This window comes from Spermophilus citellus (genome assembly GCF_964194105.1).
Source record: "Spermophilus citellus genome assembly, chromosome: 16".
NCBI lineage: Eukaryota > Metazoa > Chordata > Mammalia > Rodentia > Sciuridae > Spermophilus > Spermophilus citellus.
In genome coordinates, this window is record NC_138196.1 from 58,925,229 (window position 1) to 58,943,261 (window position 18,033).

The 18,033-nt window shown below is 35.8% G+C and overlaps 1 protein-coding gene across 1 annotated transcript in view; it reads right to left on the bottom strand.

The window, feature by feature from the left end:
* Positions 1–8,481, bottom strand: part of NEIL3 (nei like DNA glycosylase 3) — a gene marked incomplete at both ends in the record, with an annotated part of 47,109 nt that extends 38,628 nt beyond the window's left edge. The window contains one exon of the mRNA XM_081269493.1: positions 8,326–8,481. Coding sequence (XP_081125619.1) covers positions 8,326–8,481 — 156 coding nt within the window. The remainder of the gene's footprint in view (positions 1–8,325) is intronic.
* Positions 8,482–18,033: the final 9,552 nt, after the last annotated feature.

Sequence of the window (18,033 nt, forward strand, 5' to 3'; positions counted from 1 at the left end):
CTCCATGTGTCTCAGTACCATCTTAAGTCTCTACCTGGGAGTGTGATTTCTACTTGGGGGTGTGATTTTTACTATGCTAATAAAGGTAATTACAGGTTACTTTAGTGACCATCTTATGCATGCATTTGCCCCTTAACACCTGAATTTGCTCCTTACCATCTGAGAGAGTCTCCAATATTATTCTCAGAACAGAACAAACTATTATCCTCTGTCACTGGGTCGATTTTAATGAACTTGTTCTTGGCTTTCACTTCTTATTATCTCTGCTGACCATATACATAGTCTTTGAAGGTTGAACTGATGTACTAACCTTCGGACTCCAGGTATGTTCTTAATTCCATAGCCCTAAAGTCTGGTCTACATTTTAACTTCTGATTTTTTGGCATGTTATTTTTTTTAATCTCATAAATTGAGAGCTAGATTAGCTTTCACAATAGTATAAAAGTGAGTAGCCAAAAGGATACAATCTAAGCAGTCACTTTTTCTCTGATAGTAGTCAAACAGAAGAAAAATATGATCTACATTATTATTTTATATATACTCCCTGGCTGCTGTCTAGAATTTTGGTTGAGGGGCTAAAAGCCAAGAAAATACTTAAAATACTACTGAAAAATCCAGCTAAGAGATGGAGATCTGAATCAATGGAGACAGTGAAAATTGGTCAGATTTTTAAACATATTTTGAAGATAAGACAAAAAGTACTTGCTAGTGAATTTAATGTGGGAGGAGAGAGACATGGGTTCAGAATAATCTACTTTTAGCCTGAACAGCTTAAAAGAGAAATGCCATCCAATGAGATGGGGAAGATTTGAGTAGAACATATTAGGAAGGGAAAAATAGCAGTTTTAGACATGTTAAAGTTGAGAGGTTTATTAAAAAGAACTGTCCAGGGCTGGGGTTGTGGCTAAGTGATAGTGTGCTTGCCTAGCATGCATGAAGCACTGGGCTCGATTCTCAGCACCACATACAAATAAATAAAAATAAAGATCCGTTAAAAAAAAAAAAAAGTCCAGTAAACAGATATAGGAGTCTGGAGTTTAGGGGAAGAGTCTGAGCTGAAGACATGAATTTGTTCAATGATCAGCAGAGAAATGGTATCTAAAGCTGCAACACTGGATGAGACAGGGAGTATATGTAGATAAAGAGGGTCACGGGAACTAGGTCTAGGGCTCTCCAGTGGGAGAATCAGCAAAAGAACACTATGAAGTCAGAAGGAAGGAGGAGGAAGCAGCAAAGGTGACTGAGAAGGCAGACTGCAAGGTAGAAGCAAAACTAAGAAAGTCAGTATCTTAGAAGCAAGTGAAAATCATGTTCCACGTAAGAGGGTATGTCAAGGGCTGCCAACAAATTAAGTGAGACGAAGGCTGAGACTGGACTACTGGATTTAGCAATGTAGTAATAATTAGTGACTAGAGTTTTAGAGAAGCCCTGGTGGGAAAAAGCCTGGTTGGAGAGTCCCATTATCAAAATGCCAAGGTTTAATTTATCAAGAGCAGAGTTGAAACTTCACCCATAGCTGATGCTGAGGAGTAGTTTTCAAACCTCCTGGCAGGATTAAGCCCTCAAGCCATCAAAGACTGTCTTGAAGCATTTATCTACTCTGTTAACTATCAGAAATTTTATAAAGATCTAAACATGGAAAATTTGGCCAGTTAGTAAAAGAAAATCTCAGTCGATGGTCCTTAAAACCTTTATGGTTACAAGCCACTTATTAACAAGACAAAGGAGAATAACTGTCCTTGTAAATAAATCCTGTTGTGCTTGGAAGGAATAGTCCAAAGATATAAAGGCCAATATACTTAAAATGCATGAGACCATTATATATCTTTACACAGCTGCCAGTGAAAAGTGAAATATGCTGTCCTGCCTGACAGAGCCTCAAAGAGAACCTCAAACTTAATCTTTAAAGGTATAAAATTGCCTTACCTGTTCTACCGGTGTTTCACCTATGTTCCATAATTGAAAACAACATAAATATGACATCAAAAAAGAAAAATTGAAAGTCATGAAATTAAGGGCATACAAATGCTGAAAAAGATGTTTATGGCCCAATGAATATGAATATTATAACACAGCTATTGGCAGAAGGACAAATGGAAGAATGGTTATAGGTGGAGAAATACTTGTGTTTCACTTTACCTGAATCTATCAAATCAATTCTGTGCAGCAGAAGCTCTTCAAGCCAAAGATGCTGTGTGACCTTGGCTTAAATATGTTCAAGAATTAGTTTTTTAAATACCTGATGAGGTGTTTGGGAACTGAAATGAAATGTTGGTATAACCTCATCCTTGCTTACATATATAGTTTGTAATTCTCTCTGGTTCTAGGGTTTTCCCTCCTGGGCAGATGAATAATATTGAGACATTCTACTCGTCACACTTAGCATAGCATTTTCTAAACCATGGTCATGGTATTTACTACTCTGAATTATTATTTGTGTGTGACTTGTATTTCTTCCCTATCTGTAAAAGCACATTGGGGGCTGTAACTTATGTTTAGCTAGTATCTTCAAGGGCTTTACACAATGCCTGGGGGTCAGCAAATGTATGTAGGATTAAACAGATCCCTTCTCTCTTCTCTCCTAAAACTCAGTGTAGCTTTAAAAAACAGGCTCACTGTCTCCCCCTACCATATCCATCTTGCTTGACCTGTTCTAAGACTTCACAGCAAAAAAAATTCTACTGGAACCATGCGTTTGCGTTTCGTCCTTTTAAAAAAATCTATTAACATCTCTCAGTCCCTTATTTTCACGTGATCTGCAACGGAGTAAGATTTCAATGTAAGAGGACAAAATTCTCATAATTATTGAATGCTACATGGAAGTAAAATACCGCATTTGCCAGAATTTCCCATAAATTGTTTAATGAAAAGAGATTGAGGCATGTGCAGCAAGGAGTCCCAAAGCACCCGGTGTGTGTGTGTGTGTGTGTGTGTGTGTGTGTGTGTGTGTAAGAGAGAGAGAGAGATGTTTATTTAGCACTAAACAGCTGCTTTAAAAACAATGTTTTTAATACTACATTTTTGTTTGGAGAAAAATTGAAAAATTACAGGTAAAGATTATTTAATTTAGTTGTCCATTATTCAGGAGCTTCACTTAGATACTATTATTTCTAAAATGAGTTCTACATACCACTTGGGACAAAATAAAAATTTCGCCAATCAATATACTCTTCACTTTTTTTAAAAAAAAATTCCATTTTAATGGAAAATTCTGATATATCAGTGATGGCTTGTTTCACTTATTTTGTGAGCTACTGTGTACAAACAGGGTGAGGCTTTTACAATAAACCTAAGATTTACAGGCTATTCCCTTGTCCTACTATGGAATCTAGGGTTATCACCTCATTCTACAAGCTCCTGATACCTAGACAAATTCAAAAATTAATTTCCACAAGCCTATTATCTTTTCTGTAACTATACACAATTGCCCAATATATACTTGACTTTCTCATGTTGACCCTTATAATCCTGTTACTGTATTATTTGAACATTTCAACCTTTTTATTTTCTGAAAGAGATGAAAATCTCCTTTGCCACAATTTTAAGTATGATTGAGTAGGGTTCACCTTCCCATTTTCAAGTGGCTTAATAATATGAAATCTTCAAAACAACATATATTTTCAGAGACAGCACATGATTTATTGCGCTGATTACCATTTATCCTGCCTATCCATGGGTGAACAAGGAAGATGAACTTTTCAGAGCAGAATAAGACTTTTTCATAGATAAATGTTTCAACTTTACTACAGTTACATATTTTCCCCACAGAGAAGAAAATGTTATATATTCTCATATTCTCTCCTCGTCCTTCCTCACATGATCTTTTCTCCCATAATATAACAATTTTCTTAATCAGAGATCGCTTATCTGCCAATCTAAACCATCAGAAAACCTAATTTTAAAATGGTCTCTAAGCTCCAAACTGAAGGTCATTAGGTCTGTATACTCTATAGTTTTTAAAGACCAGGTCCTTTGAGCACTTATCCAGAGACATCAACTGAGTACAGACCCTTTATAAGGGTAGAAGGTGTTCCTGAGGTAAATGGGTCTGGTGGGAAGCCCTGATGTAGCAGAGAAAGGAACAAGTTCCAGGATATTTACTTTGCAAGGCACTAAGAGTTTAATATGTCCTCTAATTTAATCCCGACCACAAAAACTAAGATGGGGCTATAAGAATTTTCAAATTGGAAGTAAAAAAGGAGTATAAATTAAAAACCAAGTTGATCAGATGTTTGTATCTCTACAGCACACTGAACAATATTGGATAAAAAGCTACAATGACCTCAGAAAATGACCTCCTTTAGATTGCTTATCTGTGAAATAATGCGATGATATGTGCTCTCTGTTATCCCCCATTTCATGATCCATTATAATTCTGGATACTGATAATGATGATTCTAAGTCACTAAGGAGAAATAATTACCAATAATCCCCCTAAGAAGGCAAAATGTATATAACGCATGCTATATACAATATTTGGAAATTCCTTTGGCTACTTAAAAAAATTAGCTTCATTTAGCTGGAAAATGAATTTCTGTGAATTAATTCATTCCTTTAAATAATGGCAGTAGAATGAGCTATGATTTTTTTCCACTTTGGAGAAGGGAAAGGTAAGAGAAAAACTTATTATGAGGTTTCATTATTTTCATGTAGTAGGCATTCCCAAAACAAAAACATATTCATAAGGAATATGAAATTTATTTTTAAATCTGTAATCATTTTGCACTATTAAAAACTTTGTTCTTCTCCATATGTTCACTTTTATTAAATCTTAATCTGTTCATGATACTCTGATGTATAAAGATGAAAATAGCTAGAATGTTAAATGCATGCATCAAATGTTAAGAAGTCATAGGAATAACCAGGAAATCATGTTTCAAATGAAATGAATGCTTATAAATAAACTGTTTCATATCCTACTTTGTGAAAGGAGATTGAAAACACATGCAGATTACACACTGATTTCACTAAAATATTGTATCCACCCAACAATTAAAATAGGAGGATTGACTCTTCAAAGCTCATTAGCCAAACACATTCATTTACATTCCAAGATTGTTTCTTGCCATACGGTTCTACAAGCTCCAGCAGAGTTTTATGCAATGTGCTTACATAGTTGCATAATTTTTATGCTGACAAGACAGTGGATCAAAACTCAGAGAATAATAGAGTACATACATGACTGGCAGATGCTAGGATCTTGTATAGCTAGGCTTTCTTCTTCAAAATGAGGATTAGTTGTCATAGGCAGAGATATATTAAAGTGTGTTTTCTATGAACTTTAAATTGGAACAAAGAGAAATGCTATAAGACAAATTGTAACTGGTCATGATGACAGTTATCTACTGTGGTACAGGGTTTGCATTTTATTGTTTGGTGGGGTTTTGGAGTGATGATTATCTGAAATTTAAATATTTGATTTTAAGTACTCAATTTGTAAGTTTTTCATGTTCACTGTAAAAAATATAGCATATAGTTGTTATTTTAAAACAATGTTTGAGAAAATGAAACATTCCAAACCAGTAGCAGAAAACATTTAATAGCTTTAATTTTTTGGCATATATGCATAGAAAACAGTCTCATCTGTTACAATAATGATCTTGCAAGAAGTTTGTGACAACCTACTATGTTTTAATGAATGGATCCAACATCCCTCTCAAATGCAAAAGACTCTTCAGATTTACAAGGGTTATTACTATCATTATTATTTGGGGTATTAGAGATTGAACCTGGAGTGCTCTCCACTGAGCTACACTTCTACCCTCTTCCCTTTTTTTTTCATTTTGGGACAGGGTCTAAGTTGCCCAGACTGATCTGGAACTTGTAGTCCTTCTGCCTCATCTTCTTGAGTAGCCTGTCACTGTGCCTGGCTATTATTTTTTAGATCAAAGTCCTAGAATGTGAAGCGATGGCAGAATACTTAGAAGTTTATCAAGACTCATAAGGATATTATTAATTCCATTTAATAGAACCAGACTTCTAATTCTAATCACAAAGATCTCTTCCAATTTGTAGATTCCTCTATTAGAGTATAAAATATAATAGCTATAAATGCAAGTCTGCAGCATAATTAAGAGTACAGGTTTTGGAGTGAGAAAGAAGATCAAACCCTGGCTCATTCCTTTACTACTCATGTGATCTTGGGCAATGGGTTTAAACTTACTCGGAGCCTCACAATTCTTCTCAGTAGAATCAGGTTAATCCTTTTAGGTATTCTTTCTCATGACTAAATGATATTTAAAAGCACCTCATGCCTTGCAACCAGAAAAATTCATAATAAATTTAAAAGGAAATGTTCTTTCTTTTTGCCTAAATTATAATGAGGTGATTATTTAAAACATTACATTAGACTCTTACAGCAGGAACCTTATCTTATTCATACTTAAATCCTCAGGAGCTAGCATAAGGCCTAACACAAAATACAAAATGTTGAATCATGTAAATTATGACATTGATAAGAATATTCATATCATATTCATTGCTAAGCATATGGCCTGTACTTTTGAAAGAGTGATTTTTTTTTTCCTCTCTCATTTAATCTTTACCATCAGCACCCAGTCCCAGTTCCTCTCCTGAATCACTGCATTGTCTGCTTTGGCTTTTCTCCAGTTTTTTTTCTTTCTTTCTTTTTTTTTTTTTTAAAGAGAGAGAGAGGTAGAGAGAGAATTTTAATATTTATTGTTTAGTTATCGGCGGGTACAACATCTTTGTATGTGGTGCTGAGGATGGAACCCGGACCACACGCATGCCAGGTGAGCGTGCTATGGCTTGAGCCTCATCCCCAGCCCCTCTAGTTTTTTTTTCTTTCTTTTCAAAGTGTAAATGAATCTTGTCACACTTCAAGGACTCCCATGGCTCTTATGACAAACACAGAGTCCCTAGTCTCATCTATAGTGTTCTCTGTGGTCTGCCTTCTACCCACCAATCAATATTATATCAAACCACCATCCCTGCTTCATTCTCCTTTTTCCATCCACACTGGTTTTCTTTTATTGCTTCATATGCTAGAAGCTCTTTTTCTTTGTTCTGAGGCCTCCCTTCAGCACAGGTGTTATCTCCCACTCACCCCTTCATGCCTCAACTTGGTTTCATTCCCAGGAAAGCCTTCCATGAACTAAGTCCTTTTAGAAGCATGTCTCTCTCCTACAGAGAACTTATCAACATATATTTCTTTATGCTGTTCTTCAATGAACATTTATGTATCTTCCCAATTAAAATACATGATACACAGGGGAAGTGTTTGTTTTCACTCTCCAACGTGCCTTCAGTATTCAAATTTTTGTTGAATGAATGATTTTTATAAACATTAATATTCTTAATAACCATTAAATTTCATCTCTACAGCACCCTGAAATTATTTTGAGAAACGTGATAATTAAAAAAAAAAAAAGTACAGAGTACTTACTGATATAGCAAGTCAGAGTAAATAGAAGGGGAACTGGAAGAAGATGCAAAATTTTTTCAAAGTTTGAAAAAGTATTTCCTCAGATTTAGAACCTCATTTTTTTTCAAGTCAGAAGCATATGCTAATTTCATAGCTGGCAACTTTTTTCTTTCTAGGACCAAAGGCTATGGGGAAGCTTTGCAGGAGAAATTGAAGTACAGCACAATATGCATGTATCCATGAAATACAATCATCCACACATCTGAAGGGCTTTAAAAGTATGATGGCTTAATCAGAATGTTTTCAGTACAGTTCTAAGTTCTTACCAAATGAATACTCCACCATCTGCAATGAATACCTGAGTGGCAAGAAGTTGTGCTACAATTTACTTTAAAAAGAAAAAAAAAAAATCATTTAAGGGATCCAGAACTGGGTTTGACTGCTCCTTCATTAGATGGCAATATTGAGTAACAAGTTAGTGCTAAATTTCCTATGTGTAATTTTATAATTATTTGTTATTTGTCACATTATGAACCAACTGCAGAATATTAGTCAGGTAAGAAGCTCGGATTTTATGTTAAAAGCTTATTATCTTAAAAATGTGAAGAAAAAGCATGAGAGGTTGCTGAATAGTATTAATAGTGGAAAAGGCAGCTGTAGACCTAAATAAACCATTTTTTCCCTGGGTTGTTAAAAAGTTACGCAAGGTGACTTTGAATAAAACACCTTCAAATCGATTCTATCCGCTCAGGCATAACAGTCTGGGCGCTCTAGCTAGGACCAACTTCTCCTTCCCATAAAGATAAACGTTGGAAAACGCGGGTCTCCAGGGAACATGGACCAGGAGAAAAAGATACGGCACTACTGATGCTGGAAACCTGGGAGGGATTTTATTCCATCTCTCTCTGCATGCTCCATGGTCAGTAATTGGAGTAGCTCACCTGTGAAGAGATCTGGACCCTTGAGGCTGCCTGTAACAATGCGGGGCTCTCCAGGTTCGGCACAGCACTTCCCCGCACATCTATCACCGCCTGGCCTGGGAGCACTCGCGCCCGAATTTTCTCTCCGTTCAGAGTACATCCTGGTCCTTCCACCATCTGTGTAGTCTGCACTTTGGCCCCTAGTTGTAGGGCCTGAAGAGAAAACAGCTGCGCAACCTTACTTCCGCGCGGGACCTGACTGCTTGGAAAGGAAGTTCAAATCTCCCGCGCGCATCCAGCCCCGGCCCGGCCCCGCCCCCGGCCGCGGCCCCGGCCCCGCCCAGGCCCAGGCCCCGCCCCGGCCCCGGCCCAAGCCCCGCCCAGGCCCCCGCCCCGCCAGGCCCCGCGGAGGGCACCCCCTCGTGGTTGGGCGCGAGACGGTCCCTTGTGGCGCATGCGCTGTAGCTCACGCCTCAGGCTCGCCCTGTGCATTTTTGAGGAAATGCCAGTGAGGTGAGTGTGTACTGTGGAACTAGGCTGAATGAACCGAAAGAACAGCGGAAATCAGGACTTGAGAACCTGCACACTTATCTTTTTTTCTTTAAGGTTTTGCCCCTGTGTTTGAACTGTCCCGTTGACACACATTTTCTGACCTGACCCTATAATCTGCCCTAAAATCCAAAGCTGTCACTGTCTGGCAGGCCTGTGTTGTTGTATACCTGTCCTAACATAAGTGGGATAAGAAGAACTGAGGGGAGTTCATAGGGCAGATAGTTTTGATTTGTTTTTTTTTCTCCTATAGGTTTATTATCTTTTAGAAAAAAAACAGCTTTATATGTCAAATATATATTTGTATCTGTTTTTAAAACCTTCATATAGTGAAGTGAGCCTTACCCAAATCCATGCATCCATTTTGTTCCTGGATGTCCTGAGGTGAATGCTGTTTAAAATTGTTTTGTAAAGGGTAAGACTATGTAAATTTGAAAGCAATGCATAGCTTTTCAGATTTACCCACAGCAAAGACGAATACACACATAAATATATGACACTACTTTCCATAGCTCCCAGGGTGCTCTTTTTGCACATAATATATTCAACAAATATTAACTGAAATTGAAAAGGTTGGACATTTTAGTCCTTAAATACCTTTTCTGTTAGTTACATATATGAGTATGTAATACATACATATATATGTATATATATAATTCTTTTGAATTAAAATTAAATGCTTTTAGAAGATCCTTCTAAAATAAATGTTATCAAAATTGGGTAATTTGTTAAATTTCTTTTTTAGTAACCTGTGTTTTCCTGAGGAAATTGGACCAACTATATGTATGTGTATGGGTATCATTTGTGTAAATTTTTATATATATTTATCATCTTGTATTGTAGTTAGAAGACATTTTTATTAATATTTTACAGATGAAGAAACCGAGTTTTTTATGATTACATGTAGGGACTAACACAAATATCAAAAGAACCCAAGTTTTCTAACTCCTTATCAGTATTCTTTTCACTAATAACATAGTTAAGTGTTGATGAAACAGAAATGTCCAAAACATTAGATAAAACAGCTTTCTTCATGTCCTCAAGTAGCCAATATACAGAATATATGTACATAATACTAAGGAAAATTATTGATGAGTGGAAGAAATTGCCAAAAGGATGTAATAGGAACTAAAAATAAGTGTGAATTTTACTTCCAAAGCTTCTCATTAGTAATAAACATAATGTTTATTCTCTCTGAGGCACAAATTCAGGCTCTGGGGTACACAGTGACACAAAGGAATCTTTGTACACATAGATATTACAATGTAGTTAGAGATACTGGTATTTTAAAATATAACAAACAAATCTCATGCTTGGTACAAAAAAAGACATAGATCGTAGGGAAATTCAGTGAAAAAATAGTAGTTTAGAATATGTTCAGAAAGAAATGGGAATTGAGTGGCTACCTTAAGATTTAGAGGTGCTAGACCAATAGAAAGGAAAATTAAGGGAAATTTTTGTAAGGCAAATATGAGAAGATATGTGATTTGAGAGACAATGATTAATGATACAGTGTCAAGCTGGGAAACAATGGTAGACAATATTGAAAACATTCCTAGGAACTATATTGCAAAAAATAAAGGGTAAGGAAAAGTAGAATTCATTTTCTTGGGACAGTAGGCAGCTGAATGAAGTTTTTGAACAAGTATAGGGATCTGAGTCATGAATTCACAAAACTTATTTACCGAATATCAAAACCAAATTTGGTAAATGACTTTTATTAAAGTTGCTAAACTGAAATTCAGAGGTCCATTCCGGCTGTGGAGAAGAACTCAAGGGTAGTTTGTATCCCTATTTGTTTATTATTCATTGAGGGTAGTTACTGATGGTAGTAGGGTAGAGTTTCCTGCAGGATGCCAAGTTGATATTGCTTCAAAAAGTCCTTCTTACAAAATGTAGTAATTATCCCAGATACTAGTGCTTCTCTGTGCCAGGCATTGCTCAAGGTGCTTTACAAATACTGACTCTTCATCCTCATAGCAATCATCTGAGGTTGAAACTATTGTTATTCTCATTTTTTCAGTGAAGGAACTGAGGCACAGAGAGCATGGGTAACTTGCTCAAGGTTATAGATACAGGAGTCAACTAAGGAAGCCACAGCCTTTGTCAAATATTTTCACTAAGATCAATCATGTTACACTGACTCTCATCCAAGTATTTTAAACATCTTAAGAAATTATGGATTAGAGGAAAAGAAAACCTTTTAGCCTTGTATGGGGATTAAAAGTCTTCCTTCAACCCAGTATATTATGACATACTTTGGATTATAAAACTTTGTTGGTACCCTTTCCTTATAAGGTCTGTGGGCAGATATTTAGTTGGAATGATAAAAGTATACTATAGGAGGAATTTCTTTAATTTCTGTGTTTTACATAAATTACCTGAATATTTTTAACAAGTACAGAGATCCAGTCTCTCACAAAGCCCTCTTAATTTGAGCTTTGGATCAAGGAAAGTGTCTTCAGTGAGCATTACATGCAGGTGTTTTCAGTAGTACTTACTAAAGCGTCTCCAGTTTCTAAACATTAAGAGAAACTTTTAACATTAGACTACCAGAAGAATAATAAAATGCACAGCAACAGAAACCATTTTAACACTTTTATTGTTTGAAACATATACCTAATGTTGGAACTTTGCAAATCCGTTGGTTTTGTTACAGTGTGAAGGCTGGGAATACCCAGGTGACAGTTTTCTACCTGCAAAGTCAAAATTGAAATTGCAAAATCAACCATGCTCTTCTGATAAGGAAACTGCTTTGACATACTTAGCCTTTCCGTAGTGTTGTAAAACCAATGATTGTTGTGTGTGTTTTAATTTTAGCTTTGTTTTGCCAAATTCTCATGAAAGGAATTGTTTTTTCTAATTTAAGTTTAAACATATTAAATAAGTAAATAGTTTCTGAGTATCAACCTTAATTTTGAATCAAATAACTGAAAAATTATTAAATACAAAACAGCTGATATAATCTCTTTGCGAGATTCTGTTCAGGAGAAAGAATGGAAGAATTAATTTCTTTTCTGTTTGAAATAGAAAGCAAGGGAGTTATTTTCTGTCATGATCTTAGAGCAACAGTCTTCATCAGCCTCAGACACTGGAGAATGTATTCAGGTTGAGGACTGAATTCCATCATTAACTCAGTCATTCAAAGGACATTTGTGGATAATAGTATATTCTAGGAAGAACACTAGACACCCTAGATGAAGAAAATGGTCAAAGTTCTATACAACTCACAGACTAATGCAAGGAAAAGAGGGAAAAAAACACCAACTAAATCTAATAGAGGTAACTTTTCAAGTGCTCTAAGTGTACATTCCCAGACATTAAAGCTAGATTTTGAGTATCTAGGTAGAAGGCAGAAAAATGTTTATAAAACAAGGAGGGTGTGAGAGCCTCTTCTTTGGGGGAACTACAAGTATATCTGGAGGACAGTAGAACAGGGACAGATGTCGGATAGAAGAATAAGCAAGACAGGGAAATAACCAAGAGACATAAGTACAGCCAGATGATGAGAAATCTGATATACCAAGAGGTGTGGTCATAATTTAAAAATAATGGGGAATGAATAAAGAATTCTATGCAATAAACCAATTCTTCCTGAGAGAGATTGGTTTTTGAAAAGATCACCAGAATAGAATGAATATTCTCAGCTTGGGGCAATTTTGCCTCTCATGTGACATTTGATTCCAACTAGGGGAAGGAAATCTGCTACTTAATCTAAAGGGCCAAGGGCAGGGATGCTGTTAAGTATCATACAGTGCACTGGACAAACCACCATAGCCAAGAATTATCAGGCCAAAAACATCAATTGACCTACATTGAGAAACCCTAATGTTATATGCTAAGCAGTGGCCTCCCAAAATGTATTTGTGTTCTAATCCCTGGAATCCTTGAACATATTTCCTTACATTATAAAAGGGACTGTGCAGGTATAATTAAATTAAGAATTTTTAAATGAGGGGGTTATCTTGCATTATGTAGTTGAGCCCAAAAGATAAGAGTCTTTTAAAGAAGGAGGCAGGATGGTCAATGGCAGAAAAGGTAATGTAAGGACAGATCAGAGTAAGCAGAGATGTGAGATGCTATAATGATACCTTTGAAAATGGTGGAAGGAGCCCTGATCTAAGAAATGTCAGAGACCTCTAGAAGCTAGAAAGGGCAAGGTGACAGAGTCTTCAATATAGCTGACAGAAGGAATCAGCCCAGCTGCCACCTTAACTTCTGTTTAGTGACCCTGATTTTGGACTTTTGACCCCCAGAACAGTTACGGAATAAATGCATTTTCTTTAGGGTACTGGATTTGTGGTAATTTTTTTACAGCAGCAATAGGAAACTAATTTATCTGGTTTGGAGGATGAATAGACAGGAAGCAAATATTGACAGGGATAAACATGAAAGAGGTTGACCAGAGAGAATTTAACAGTGTTGCCAGGCACTTATCTGAACACTGGAAACACAATATGACCAAGACAGAAAAAAAAATTATCACTCTCAAAATTTATAATCTAGCAATTTGTATGTGAGTTTTTGTTATATTCTAGAAAATAGTTATTTTTGTAATGCTAATTTTCTTTCCAAATCCATCATCATATATTAACAACCTTTTTCTGTCCTGAATAAAAATTTTTAATTTGGTTTATTTAAACATATTAGTATTTTATATTATGATTTATACTTTCTTCCAAAATCCATGGTCTTCCCAATATCATAAAATATCTTCTGACTTTTTTTCTGTGAACTTATAGTTTTATTGTGCTAGTCTGAGTTTTGTTTTCACTTATCTACTTGCTTTGTTATAGCAGTGTTATTAACTCCATCTTTGCCATGTCTTCCTTTAAAGGATAGACTTGACCATACTATTGTCAGGACAGGCTCTTTGACTACCTTTGGTCAATGAATGTGAATTCTTTTGTCTGGTGATAAGTTTGCAAGTGAGAAATAATATCTTTATTGTTAGAAGCCACTGAAACTTGGGATGGTCTGTCATGTAGCATAACTAACAAAGATTTGACAATTGCTATCATGTGCAAAGTTCACACTTTCACATAAATCTGTTTTGTCTCTTCTGTTTCATTGGTCTATATTACTTGCTTATGCAGCCCTTTAGCTATTCCAGAGTTGTATCTTTTGTACTAAATCAGTTAATACAAGTAGACTGTCTTGCTCAGTTCTGTGAGCCCTTCTAGCAAATATTGAACATTAGGAGGTAGGTCATAAGAACTCCCTTCTTGGGGCTGGCGATACAGCTCAGTTGGTACAGTGTTTGTTTTGCATGTACAACAGTCTGGGTTCAAACCCCAGGACCACACACACACACACACACACACACACACACAAAAAAAAAAAAAAAAAAAAAAAAAAGAAAAGAAAAGAAAGAAAGAAAAAGAAAAAAGAAAAAGAACTCCCTTCTTACTGCTGTTGAAAGTACATGAGGCCTGGGACTTGCAACTGGCATCTGGAGTCAGGGGCAGTCTTATAAAACCAAGTCTTAAGCTGTGGGGTACACAACTAACTCCAGATAAGTGTCAAAATTGAATTGAAATTTGAACACCCAGTTGGTGTTCAGAGATTCAGATTATTCATTGGTGTGAGAAAAACAACAACCCCCATGCCCCCATCCCCCATTTGGTGTCAGAAGTGTTCTGTGTATGAATTCAGATCACAAGAAAAGAAATTCACATATACTTCCAGTTTTCATAATTAAATAAATGTACAATTTTATTAAAACTTTCTACATCTGTTGAGATAATTTAACCTGTATTATAACAAGTGAAATTTTGATCAGTAAACCATTGTAACATTTCTGCGATAATTCCTACCTATTCATATTGTATTATTAATATATTTTTAATTTATTTGGCTAATATTTTATTTAGTACTTTTTTATCTGTATTCAAAAGTGAACTAAGACTGTTTTTTCTTTCTTTTTTAAATTGTTCTTATCCAATTTTAATATCAAGGTACTAGGCTCATAAAAAGAGCTTTTACAAGATAAATATTGTCTGCTTCTAAATGTTTGACTTATCAACCTTTAAAGGACCCTATTTTAACTTAAGTATAAGGTATTTAATTAGCAAGGACAAAAATGAGGCATACCAAATATGTTGTGGCATTTTCTTGTGGAAGCTGATTTAGTCAGTTAAATATTTTCTGTAATTCATCATAAGATAAATGAGCTTTAAAATTTCACAACAGAACTTTAAAATTCATAGTATTTGGCAATTTGGGAAGAGATTAAGAACATTAGTGTTTTTGTGTACTTGCCCCCTTTGACATTGTTGTTTTGATTGCCAGCCATTTTAGATGACAGTTTCCCCCACAATTCCTGTCAAATTATTAATGCAAAGAATTTAAATAACAATGTCAATACAAGCTATATTTTGGGGCCAAGTGGGGGTGGAATTGAAAGACTAAAAGGGGTCAGGACCCAGAAGGCAATTACTATGAAGATTAGATTTCTGGTGGGGGCCACAATTGTTACACTTAGAAGATACATGAAAATAATCATTCTTTAAAAATGAGAATTCCCACTTGAGGCAAAGGGGCAAGTGTTATCTTCCTTAATTAAGTCTGAATGTGGGGGGAAGTGCTTAATTTTCATGAATAGCTCCCCTTAAGAAATGAAGCTGAAAACAGAAATCTTACTAGATTTCAGCTAGCATTTTAGTCAGGGTCATAATCACTTTAGACCAAGGACCAAAACTGCAAGAGGTTTGCAATTTTTTTTTTTTTTTGTATTGTGGATTGAACACAGGGCCCTGTGCATGCTAAGCAAGCATTCTACCACTTAACATCACACCCCCAGTCCTGAAATCTTTTTCACGTGCACACCCATTGCCATTTTTAATGATTGCTAGTTTGATATAACAAATAGCTAGAAAGCTCTGAAGACATAAACAACCTGTGTGCTGGTTGTTAGAGACAGCAATGCATTTGCAGAAGTGGAAGCAAGGGACACAGTAGGAGGTGATAGATAGCAGGAAGGGTAGAAACTAAGTTAATTCCTTCTGGATACTACAAAGAAGAAAACATGAAGAAAAGGTCTTGTATCTAGGAATGGGCCTGGGGTTTTTAAACCAGAAATTCTTGAATCATATCATTATGCCACATTATCAACTCTGTGGACATTCTAAGTTCAGCTTGATTGTACTGAGGTATTATTTGAGGCAAGGTAGCACTGAAATTGATAGCTGTGAAATGACAGCAACAGATGGACCTTCCTAGCATGAAGTGATCAAAGGGATGTGAAAAGTTTAAGCAAAAATACTCCATCCTGAGCTTGACAGACCATATAATAGCAGGTTATATCATTAACTAGAGGTCAGATATAAATGTAGTGAGCTTGTTTCCTTCTCAATCACATTTCTATACCTGGGAGATAACTTGTCAGCTATATGTGTATCCATCTTTACCTATGTATTAGCACAAGTAGAAATCTTAAGAGGTGGCAATCAGGTCCAATCTATTGTGTTGTCTTAATGAGAATGTAGTTGTTAGAATATAGTAAAGTGGATTTATATTCCTAATAGAAGGGTCAGTTTCAGCAGCCAAAGAAACGATCACTCCTTGTTTAAACTTTGAGCATACAATTTTAATCAGTGACCAAAGTCAACAGAAAAACTCAGTCATATGTAATTTATAGATGTCTTGGCAGTTATTCCAAAAAAGAAAAACAATATTTTGAAATTTCTGATCCTATGCAGAAAGGGTTCAGGGTTCATTTGCTAAACCTCAACAAGGATTCCTTGGAATTTCTTATCTAATTATGATTAGCTTGGGCCTAATTTGAACTAGTGATTAAACCACAATGTTTTATTTTCCATTATTAATCTCTGGTGCTTGACAAGTTTATCAGACTCAAACTTTTGTAGTATTTCAAAATTCTGGACTTTTTGCCTATTTGCTAAATCTTAACACCTGGGTTTTTTCTGTTCCACTGATTTCATTTGTGAAGCAATTGGAAATGGTAGCGTGTATGTGTTTGCGTGTCTACCTGTAGGTACACACATGCTTTGGAGTCCTTAAGGGATAAGCACTTACCTTTGCAAAATATTCTAATTTAGATTAGCAAAGCGGAGAAATACTTCATCCTATTCGTGTATTAACTCTCAAATAGGGCATCCTGAGGCATATCCTAAATGCCGGCTGGAATTACTGTCTATCTTAGATGTGGAAGTTTGTGTCAGTAGACATTTATGTGACAGCTTGATTATAAATGGTTTTGATTAATTCCTCAGCACACGCATGTTAGAACTTGCTTCTGAGGTTGAGTGCTGATGTGAAAGGGATTAGCACCGCACATTGGGAATTCGAAACTCCCTCTAAGAGAAGGGTTAAGCATAACATCAACTCAGAAAAGGCCAAGGCATTTACAGAAACACATTTACAGAGATTTCAGATATGAAAATAATTTTGTACAAATTTCACCTTGGTAATGTCTTTCAAACTCTGTAGGGGGTTGAATTGTTTTACAGAAGGGCAGTCAACAATCTCCCTCAGTAAAGCCTGGACTTAATGTTTCATTTTAGAAAAAGTAGTGATATTTCAAAGAGAGAAAACCACTACTTGGGAGGATTCCTGATTACCAAAATAGTGCATAATGGGAGAAAGTTCCACACTGAGTTCTTTGCATGATAACACAGAAACTTTTAAAGTTTATTCTTTATGGAAACTCTTGTAGAAGGGTGAAATGGTAACTCTTGGGCAGAAGACTGAATCTAGTTTCTCAGAGACTTATGAATTTCCTGACTTTTAGGACTAGGGGTTATGTTCAACTTAATATATTGTAAAAAGCGACGATGGTGTCTTTAAAAAATATTTTAAAACCATTTTCTCATATATTAAGTTGGGACATGGGTAGTCAAGGTTGGTGTAGTGGCTTCATGGTATCAACATCCTGAACATAATCCCAGAAGTTTGGGAGTCTCTGAGGCAGGAGGATTGTGAGTTCAAAGCCAGCCTCAGCAATTTAGTGAGGTGCTAAGCAACTCAGTGAGACCCTGTCTCTAAATAAAATACAAAATAGGGTTGGGATGTGGCTCAGTGGTTGAATGTCCCTGAGTTCATATCTTAGTACCAAAAAAAAAAAAAAAAAAAAAAAGAACAAAAACATCCTGAATATAATTTGTTTTTTACTCTTTAATCCTAGAGTTTTCTTCATGGTTATAAGATAGAATCCTCTAC